At 37.2% G+C, this 10,431-nt stretch overlaps 2 protein-coding genes across 2 annotated transcripts; both read right to left on the bottom strand.

Moving 5' to 3' along the window:
- Positions 1-474: 474 nt before the first annotated feature.
- On the bottom strand, positions 475-8,444 carry LOC110695134. The gene is made up of 3 exons (XM_021872357.1): positions 6,969-8,444; positions 4,053-4,376; positions 475-1,134 (listed from the first exon to the last, which is right to left on the bottom strand). Exons 1-3 carry the CDS (start codon positions 8,316-8,318, stop codon positions 676-678), a joined length of 2,133 nt encoding a protein of 710 aa, XP_021728049.1. The 5' UTR covers positions 8,319-8,444; the 3' UTR covers positions 475-675.
- Positions 8,436-10,006, bottom strand: LOC110695135. Its single transcript, XM_021872358.1, has one exon. The coding sequence runs from the start codon at positions 9,769-9,771 to the stop codon at positions 8,479-8,481; it is 1,293 nt and encodes a 430-aa protein (XP_021728050.1). The 5' UTR covers positions 9,772-10,006; the 3' UTR covers positions 8,436-8,478.
- Positions 10,007-10,431: the final 425 nt, after the last annotated feature.

Raw genomic sequence — 10,431 nt, 5'->3', positions numbered from 1 at the left:
TAAAAAATTAAAATTTATTTAAAGTTTAATCTTAAAAAATAACTTTCATTTTTAACGGGTCCATAAATTTACAATGATAACTCCTTTCATGGTAGTTATTTAGTGGTATAAATGTCTGTTTTAAAAGTTAGTACTATAATATAATTAGTATTACGAATCTATGTAATATATAAAGAGAAGAAGTGTTTTTGGTTGGGAATTTTTGAGTGGACCATTTTACCCCTCTTCAAAAAATTTATTATAATTAATAAAAAAATTAAAATTTATTTAAAGTTTAATCTTAAAAAATAACTTTCATTTTTTATTGGTCCATGAATTTACAATGATTACTCCTCTCATGGTAGTTATTTGGTGATATAAATTACACACTTTTTACGCAGAAAGGAAAGCATATATTACATAAGTACGGTTATAGCCATACTACCATAATACATGATCTTAATGTTTAGGATGATCCACCCATAAAGTTCAAAGTAGTAAGCTAGAAATAGAATTACAGCAAATAAAACTAAGCGCCCATACACAAAAGCTTGTAAAAACAAGACAAGATGTTCGAAGGAAGAAGGAAGCGCTGAAGCACAGAAAGTAACAGCACTAATTGACCACCATCTCAGGGATTTCTGAAGCATAAATTCCAAACAGCTCAACTGGGGGTAAGAGGTACAGGACAGGCCGTCATGGGCTCACTTTTGTTCTACCCATAGCTGCTAATTTGTCAGCAACACCATTGGCACACCTGCTCACATGAAAAATGGAAACCTTCCAGTTTCTGCTAAGGATTGAAGCCACATCTCGAATTATATTTCCAAGTTCATGATCCTTGAAAGAGTCCGGATCTTCCAGCATTCTCTTAAGTTCAGCAGCATCAGTTTCTAGTTCCAGGAACTTAATCTCCCTTGCCCATGCAGACAAGAGACCATCCTTTATTGCTAAGAGCTCAGTAGCAGCAGGAGAGAGAGCATTATACTTTGCAGCATAACCAAGCTGCCACAACCCTTTGTCGCATCTAAGCACACCACCTCCACCAGCATCATTGATACCAACCCATGATCCATCAGTGTTTAGCTTGAAGTAGCCTTTGTGAGGAGGAGCCCACTGCCTGGGAATGGGATCTGAAGTGGACTGAGTACTAGCCTGCTTTAAAAGAAGAGTGTAATGGCAATCCACCCAAAATCTATTAAAAGTAGACTGTATAAAAATCATTTTCCTGTCAAAGATCGCCATATTTCTAGTTCTCCATAAATGCCAAATGCCAACAACAAAAGTCACTTTCCAAGTGTAGCCATTATTAAGATTAAAAGACAACCAATCTGAGAGGTTAGAGTTAAAAAAGAGGTAGTAATCAAAATTGGGAGGGGGCAAATGTTTGAAAATCAAAGACCAAAAAGCTGAGGAATTAGGACAATCCCTAAAAACATGGATAGAACTCTCATTAGGGTCCTCACATCTCATACAAATTGGATCAAAGAAAGGAATTTTTTTTTGGAGGGTAGTACCAACCGGAAGAATATTCCTAACTAAGTTCCAAAGCAACATTTTATACTTAAAGGGGGTTTGAATCTTCCACATGTTCTTCCAAGAGAAATTAGAAAGAAAAGTTGAATTAAGGTTATAGGCAAAATTATTGGAGTTATAAGCTGATTTAATAGTGAAGGACCCTGATTTATCAAGAGTCCATTGAAGTCTGTCACCAACATTAGCAATAGTAGAGATAGGATAAGCTAGGATTAAAGAGCAAATGGAAGAAGGGATAATATGGGAAACATCATTCAAATACCATTTCTTATCTCTTATAATATTAGAGACCCGCCAGTGCCCTTTTGAATCCGGGATTTTAATATTAGGAATTAGGTATAAAGGACACTCCCCTATCCAATGATGATACCATAGGGAAGTATCCTCACCGTCACCAATATTAATGATAATTCCTTTTTTAGGAAAATCCCTTCCAGAAAGAATATGTTTCCAAATAGTAGAATCAGTAACTTTAACAGTGTAATCCATGAAATTAGAATATTTTAGATACTTTTGAGTAAGGATTCGGACCCAAAGCTTATTAGGTTGAGTAAGAATTTTCCAACCTAGTTTGGCCATAAAAGCAATGTTCCATCTCTTAAGGTCCCTAATTCCCAAACCTCCCTTAGACATAGGGTCACAAATCACACTCCAATTGGTTCTTGGGATGTATCTAGAGCGATTCACACGGTTCCAAAGAAAACGTTTACAGTGTATCTGAAGATCCTTGAGAACACTACAAGGAATAATACTGGTTTGCATAGCATAAACCAGGTAAGAGTTTAAAACAGACTTTATAAGAATGCATCGGCCGGCCATATTTAAAAGCTTTGCTTGCCAATTTTTTATTTTTGAACAAGTTTTATCTAATAGAGGGAAGTAAGACTTGACTGTCAAACGTTTATGAGAGATGATAACACCAAGGTATTTACCAAAAGAAGTAGTGTTAGTAATATTGCAAATATCACAAATCGACTTCCTAACATTATGATTCATTTTCCTAGGGAAAATGGCTAAGGATTTTTGAATATTAATAGAAAGGCCCGAGATATTTTTAAAGAGATCAAGCACATTCATCATAGTCTGAATATTAGAGGTAGAAGCTTTTCCAAAAAGAAAAACATCATCAGCATAAAAGAGACGAGAAAGGTTGATATCCTTAGCAATTTTCATAGGCTTCCAAATTCCCGATCAACTTTTTGCTGGATCATGGAAGAGAGACGATCAAGGCATAAAACAAAGATATAAGGAGATAACGGATCACCTTGACGAATACCCCTTGAAGGTTTAAAAGACTCCGTTATCTCACCATTCCAAAGGAGAGAAATTGAGGGAGAACAAATACAACTGAGAATGAGATTGATAAGATTGGAGGGGAGATTAATACTGCGAAGAGTATCCTCAATAAAGCTCCATTCCAAACTGTCAAAGGCTTTTGAGAGGTCAATTTTCAGAGCTAAGAGATTAGTATGTTTAGAAACCTTATTAAAATGGTGACATACTTCTTTAATTATGATAACATTTTCCTCAATCGATCTATTAGGAATAAAGCTAGATTGAAAAGGGCTGATGAGATCATTCATAAGGGGTTTAAGGCGATTAGAAATGCATTTAGTGATAATTTTGTAGATGGAGTTGCACAGGCCAATCGGTCTAAAGTCTTTCATAGTGGAAGGATGGTCACATTTAGGAATAAGAGAGATATAAGAATCATTAATAGTAGAGGGAATGGAATCATTAATGAAACATTCTGAAACGAAATTCCTAATGGAAGGACCAATGGCATTCCAATTTCTCTGATAGAAAATCGGTTGAAGGCCATCAGGGCCTGGAGATTTGATTGGGTCCATTTGGAAAAGAGCCAATTTGACTTCATCTAAGGAAGGAGGCAGACCAATATTTTGCAAAAGGCATTGATCCACAATAGTTGGAAAAGATAGGTTTTGGAGAAGAACTTCATTAATAGGATTGCACTTAAAAATATTAAAATAGTACTCCCTAGCCATATCCTTAAGAATAATAGGGTCCATGATCCAGTTCCCATCATTATCTTGCAAAGATAAAATTTTTCCTCTCGATTTTTTAATATTAGCTATTAAGTGGAAATACTTAGTGTTGCAATCAGCATTTTTTCTCCAATCTAGGCCTGACTTTTGAGCCCAAATAATTCGTTCAATTTTGTATAATCTATTTAATTCAAGAAGAAGATCTTTTTCTAGATTAATCAGGAAATTCGAGTATTTTTTGGATAGAGCTATTTGAATTCCATCAATCCTAGTAATCAATCTCTTCTTTTTATTAGTAATATTGCCGAAAATATCATGATTCCAAAATTTTATGTTTTTAAGGAATTCCTCCCTCCCTTTAATGAAATCATAATCATGTTTAAACCAATTATCAACAAAAAACTTATTGAAATCTGAGTGTTCAAGCCAAGTAGCTTTACATCTAAATGGATAACAACCATTAGTGCGATTATCAAATAAAGACAAGAGAATAGGATTATGATCAGAATATGTACGAGGTAAATGAAATACCTGAGTGTTTGGATAGGTGTTCAACCATACAGGATTTCCAAGTGCCCTATCTAGTCGTTCTCGGACCAAGTCCAAACCCTCCCCAGAGAACCCCAAATCAACCAGGCAAGCTGCATCCGCAAGCCGATTCAAATCATTACACTGAGATTGTCTAAAAGCGCGACCCCCCGTTTTTTCATTAGGGCTAGTCACCTCATTTAAATCACCTAGGAACAGCCATGGCGTATCATCAGGAGGAAGAGAAGCCTGAATATCATTCCAAAGCTTGTGCCTCTCCGCAGGCGCTGAAGGTGCATGCACAGCAGTTAGAAGGACTTCCTTAGCCTCAGGGCTAAATATTAGAGACCCGCCAGTGCCCTTTTGAATCCGGGATTTTAATATTAGGAATTAGGTATAAAGGACACTCCCCTATCCAATGATGATACCATAGGGAAGTATCCTCACCGTCACCAATATTAATGATAATTCCTTTTTTAGGAAAATCCCTTCCAGAAAGAATATGTTTCCAAATAGTAGAATCAGTAACTTTAACAGTGTAATCCATGAAATTAGAATATTTTAGATACTTTTGAGTAAGGATTCGGACCCAAAGCTTATTAGGTTGAGTAAGAATTTTCCAACCTAGTTTGGCCATAAAAGCAATGTTCCATCTCTTAAGGTCCCTAATTCCCAAACCTCCCTTAGACATAGGGTCACAAATCACACTCCAATTGGTTCTTGGGATGTATCTAGAGCGATTCATACGGTTCCAAAGAAAACGTTTACAGTGTATCTGAAGATCCTTGAGAACACTACAAGGAATAATACTGGTTTGCATAGCATAAACCAGGTAAGAGTTTAAAACAGACTTTATAAGAATGCATCGGCCGGCCATATTTAAAAGCTTTGCTTGCCAATTTTTTATTTTTGAACAAGTTTTATCTAATAGAGGGAAGTAAGACTTGACTGTCAAACGTTTATGAGAGATGATAACACCAAGGTATTTACCAAAAGAAGTAGTGTTAGTAATATTGCAAATATCACAAATCGACTTCCTAACATTATGATTCATTTTCCTAGGGAAAATGGCTAAGGATTTTTGAATATTAATAGAAAGGCCCGAGATATTTTTAAAGAGATCAAGCACATTCATCATAGTCTGAATATTAGAGGTAGAAGCTTTTCCAAAAAGAAAAACATCATCAGCATAAAAGAGACGAGAAAGGTTGATATCCTTAGCAATTTTCATAGGCTTCCAAATTCCCGATCAACTTTTTGCTGGATCATGGAAGAGAGACGATCAAGGCATAAAACAAAGATATAAGGAGATAACGGATCACCTTGACGAATACCCCTTGAAGGTTTAAAAGACTCCGTTATCTCACCATTCCAAAGGAGAGAAATTGAGGGAGAACAAATACAACTGAGAATGAGATTGATAAGATTGGAGGGGAGATTAATACTGCGAAGAGTATCCTCAATAAAGCTCCATTCCAAACTGTCAAAGGCTTTTGAGAGGTCAATTTTCAGAGCTAAGAGATTAGTATGTTTAGAAACCTTATTAAAATGGTGACATACTTCTTTAATTATGATAACATTTTCCTCAATCGATCTATTAGGAATAAAGCTAGATTGAAAAGGGCTGATGAGATCATTCATAAGGGGTTTAAGGCGATTAGAAATGCATTTAGTGATAATTTTGTAGATGGAGTTGCACAGGCCAATCGGTCTAAAGTCTTTCATAGTGGAAGGATGGTCACATTTAGGAATAAGAGAGATATAAGAATCATTAATAGTAGAGGGAATGGAATCATTAATGAAACATTCTGAAACGAAATTCCTAATGGAAGGACCAATGGCATTCCAATTTCTCTGATAGAAAATCGGTTGAAGGCCATCAGGGCCTGGAGATTTGATTGGGTCCATTTGGAAAAGAGCCAATTTGACTTCATCTAAGGAAGGAGGCAGACCAATATTTTGCAAAAGGCATTGATCCACAATAGTTGGAAAAGATAGGTTTTGGAGAAGAACTTCATTAATAGGATTGCACTTAAAAATATTAAAATAGTACTCCCTAGCCATATCCTTAAGAATAATAGGGTCCATGATCCAGTTCCCATCATTATCTTGCAAAGATAAAATTTTTCCTCTCGATTTTTTAATATTAGCTATTAAGTGGAAATACTTAGTGTTGCAATCAGCATTTTTTCTCCAATCTAGGCCTGACTTTTGAGCCCAAATAATTCGTTCAATTTTGTATAATCTATTTAATTCAAGAAGAAGATCTTTTTCTAGATTAATCAGGAAATTCGAGTATTTTTTGGATAGAGCTATTTGAATTCCATCAATCCTAGTAATCAATCTCTTCTTTTTATTAGTAATATTGCCGAAAATATCATGATTCCAAAATTTTATGTTTTTAAGGAATTCCTCCCTCCCTTTAATGAAATCATAATCATGTTTAAACCAATTATCAACAAAAAACTTATTGAAATCTGAGTGTTCAAGCCAAGTAGCTTTACATCTAAATGGATAACAACCATTAGTGCGATTATCAAATAAAGACAAGAGAATAGGATTATGATCAGAATATGTACGAGGTAAATGAAATACCTGAGTGTTTGGATAGGTGTTCAACCATACAGGATTTCCAAGTGCCCTATCTAGTCGTTCTCGGACCAAGTCCAAACCCTCCCCAGAGAACCCCAAATCAACCAGGCAAGCTGCATCCGCAAGCCGATTCAAATCATTACACTGAGATTGTCTAAAAGCGCGACCCCCCGTTTTTTCATTAGGGCTAGTCACCTCATTTAAATCACCTAGGAACAGCCATGGCGTATCATCAGGAGGAAGAGAAGCCTGAATATCATTCCAAAGCTTGTGCCTCTCCGCAGGCGCTGAAGGTGCATGCACAGCAGTTAGAAGGACTTCCTTAGCCTCAGGGCTAAATTTAAACAAAGCGTGGAAGTAGTTTCTGGAGTGCCCTTCAACACAATCAATTAATTCGATAGAATCTTTATAAAGCAACCAAATGCCTCCCCTTAAGCCATTTGGTTTGATAAAGTTGAAATGATCAAAACCAAGAAGTTTGGAAACTTCGGCAGCACGGGTACCATCACTTTTTGTTTCAAGCAAAATAAAGATACTAGGCTTATGGGCTGCAATCACATCCCATGCATGAGGAATAAACTCATTTCGAGAGGCTCCCTTAACATTCCACATAACAACCTTCATGTTTAAATCTGGATAATTAGGAACAGGATGACCTAAAGATAACAGGGGGTCGAATTTATCCCAGTCCTTCCATGTGCATGCGCGATCCATCAGAACTACATCCGACATCCTCATTGGGTTACCATGGAGTTCAATTCCCGAATCGTATTCAACGTCTCCCAGAAATTGACTTCTATTTGAAGACCCACTACCTCGTTTCTTATCATGAATATTTTCATATGGTGTTCTGGATTTTCGAGGTCGTGCTCGCTGCTTCCCGATAGAAGATGGATAACTTTTGGGTTTTGGGGTGGTGGAGAGAGGTTGTGGGGGGGATAGTTCGGCCAGGCAATCTGCTGCTTGAACCATGGTAGAGTCTGATGGGTAGGATTGGGTGAGGTCAAGACCTGAGAGGTTTGATTGTTCATTAATTTCTTGATTTGCATGAGCGTGTTGTACATCATCGAAACTTTCTCTGGAGTTAGAGGGGATTCTATCGATGACCATAGAAGTGGAGGTTTGGATTGGTAAATTCTTTGATTGGCATAAGAGTTGCTCTGAGATGGTGGCAGAGGATTGAGGGAGTTCACCCGAGTTTGATGAGGGTAATGGGATTGGGATTGAGAGAGGGCAGTCTGGGGTGGTGGCGATATTAGAGGACGAGCAATTGAGGGTTGGAATTGAGCAGGTGATTGTGTTCGAGGATAACGAGAGAAAGGTAGTCTCATTGATAGAGGGTTTGAGGTCGGAGATGGTTTGTTCGGAATTGGTCGAATGAGTGATGATGTTGACGGAGAGTTTCTCGGCGCTGATTGAATCGGAGGCGGAGATGACGATCTCCGTCGGAGTAGCCTCCCCGATCTCCTTGGAGGGCGAATGGGGGTTAATTTTTCTTTGTTCCTCTCCATTGGAATTGAGCTTCTTTGAGATTTTTTCAGGGTTTGTTTTTTCAGTGTTCGAAGTTTCTGAAATGGGTTTGATAAAGTTGGAATAAGCAGGGGTTAAAAGGGTGGAAGTGGAAGTGGAAGCGTTTCCTTTCTCGGCCACTGGGAGACCTGAATTGGGAGATGCCATTTGGCAATAAGAAGCTGATGGGAAGCTAAAGGAAGAAGAAGAGGAAGGATTTTTGGAAAGATTTTTGGGAATGTCTTTTTGGATATCGAGGAAATCATCATTACTGGTATTATTATCATTTGTAGTTAAAATATCCTCAGCCACTTCAAGTAACTCAAAACTATTTTTTTTTCATTTTTAAAATTGGAATGGTGCTTAAGGAGTTTGGGCTTGGAATAATGTCAGTGTTGGGTTTCATGGGAATGGGTTTAGGATAGTTATTAGGCTTCTGAGTATTATTGGGCTTCTGGGTATTATTGGGCTTCTGAGAATTATTAGACTTTGGAATTGAGGTTTTGTTTTTAGATGTAGTAGTAGCACCTTGTTTCAGGTGGGATGCCATTGTCTTTTTTGTCGTTTTCTTTTTGTTGGTAACCATGGTCCATGGCCCATATTCTGAAACAGATTGGGGAACCAAGGCCCTTGGATTAAGGGTAGTAGCAGGTGGTGGGTCCACCGAAACCAACTTTTGACTTTGAGCAGTTGGAACTTTTGCATTCATCTCTTCTCCAATGTCATCGTTTAGATGCTTGCATTGATCCTTGCTATGACCTATTCGACCACAATTAAAGCATAAACACTGAATATTTTCGTATTCAATGTTTTGCCATCCATTCCCAACCCATACCTTGGTGATTAAAGGATTGTTGAGATCAATATCCAAACATACTCTAGCATATCTAGCTCGAGTAAGCTGATCAGTAGCATAATCCACACGAATCGGTTTACCTACCAATTTAGCAATTTCAAAGAGAGCCTCCTTATTGTAATATTCAACTGGTAGTTCAGGGAAACGAATCCAAACGGTCATTTTATCGAATGGATTCATAGATGGTCTGAAATTTGGCTTCCACTTCGTGAGCATAAGGTAGTGATCAAGAATGAACCATGGACCTCCAAGAAGGGCCCTTTCATAATCATCAGGAGTTGAAAATCGGAAGTGATAAACATCTCTTCCCAGATCAATAACTTCAAGAGAGCCTTTAGGCCTCCACATAGCTCTCACTCGTTGGGTTATGAAAGAAGGTCTAACAGAGATCCCTAAGCATTTACCCATTAAAGTCAATTTCCATGGGTGTCTGAGCTTAGTGAGAGTTTCTTTGGGGAAAGATACAGCCTTTGCATCCTCCGGAGGGGAAAAAGGTTCATCCTCCCACTCAGTAGAAGTGATTATAATTTGCGTGCCAGAGAACCATTGTGATGAAGCATTCACAGCCTCTCTGAAAGAAACTTTTTCCTGATTAATTACAGAAGGATTAGCAGGATCAGAGGAAACAACTCCTTCCATAGCCTGAACCGTTGATGAGACATGCATGGGTGTTCCCATAATCACATCAACTTGATTGACCACATCCTTATGAACTTGATTGACCACATCTTCATGAACTTGAGGGAGAGGATTCTCAATATCCATTAGAACCAGAGAACAGAACCGAATAAACTAAACTTGGCACAAGAAAAAACGGTTGATTGAACACCTGTAAAAGAAAAAACAATTTGAGAGAAGAAAGCTATCTTCTTCCTCTAAGGAAAGCTCCCAAGGCCCCCTTGCCTAAGCAAGAGGGGAAGCCCCTGATGACTTTCCAGAGAGAAATTGAAAGCTAGAGAGAGAAAGCATTTTAAAGACTTTTATTAAACTTTTATAAATTACATACTTGGTATTTTAAAAGTTAGTAGTATAATTTAATTAGTAGTACAAATATTTATATTGTGCACCTATTTTACAAGAATGTTTAATTTAAATGATAGAATTATATTGAAACTTATTTTATAAGTATGTATGATTTAAATGATACATAAATACAGTGAAATTTGTTTAAGCCCGTGTAATGCTTAAAAAAAAAAATTAACCACGTGTAAAAGTAAAATCTACTCCCTCCGTCCCTAAAAGATCGACCCTTTTGGGCAATTTTCACGGGTATTAAGAAAATTAAATAAGAAGTAGTAAAAGTGTATTGAAAATATGAGTTTACATGGGATTTGCAAAAAAGTAGAGAGAGAAAGTAATAAAGTACATGGAAACACAAAATTTTACATGGGGAAGTTAATTTTGCATAAATATTATTGCAAATTG

This window comes from Chenopodium quinoa, unplaced genomic scaffold, assembly GCF_001683475.1.
Source record: "Chenopodium quinoa cultivar QQ74 unplaced genomic scaffold, ASM168347v1, whole genome shotgun sequence".
Classification (NCBI taxonomy): Eukaryota; Viridiplantae; Streptophyta; class Magnoliopsida; order Caryophyllales; family Amaranthaceae; genus Chenopodium; species Chenopodium quinoa.
The sequence above is the reverse complement of the archived record's forward strand: the minus strand, read 5'-3'. Positions and strand labels throughout refer to the sequence as shown.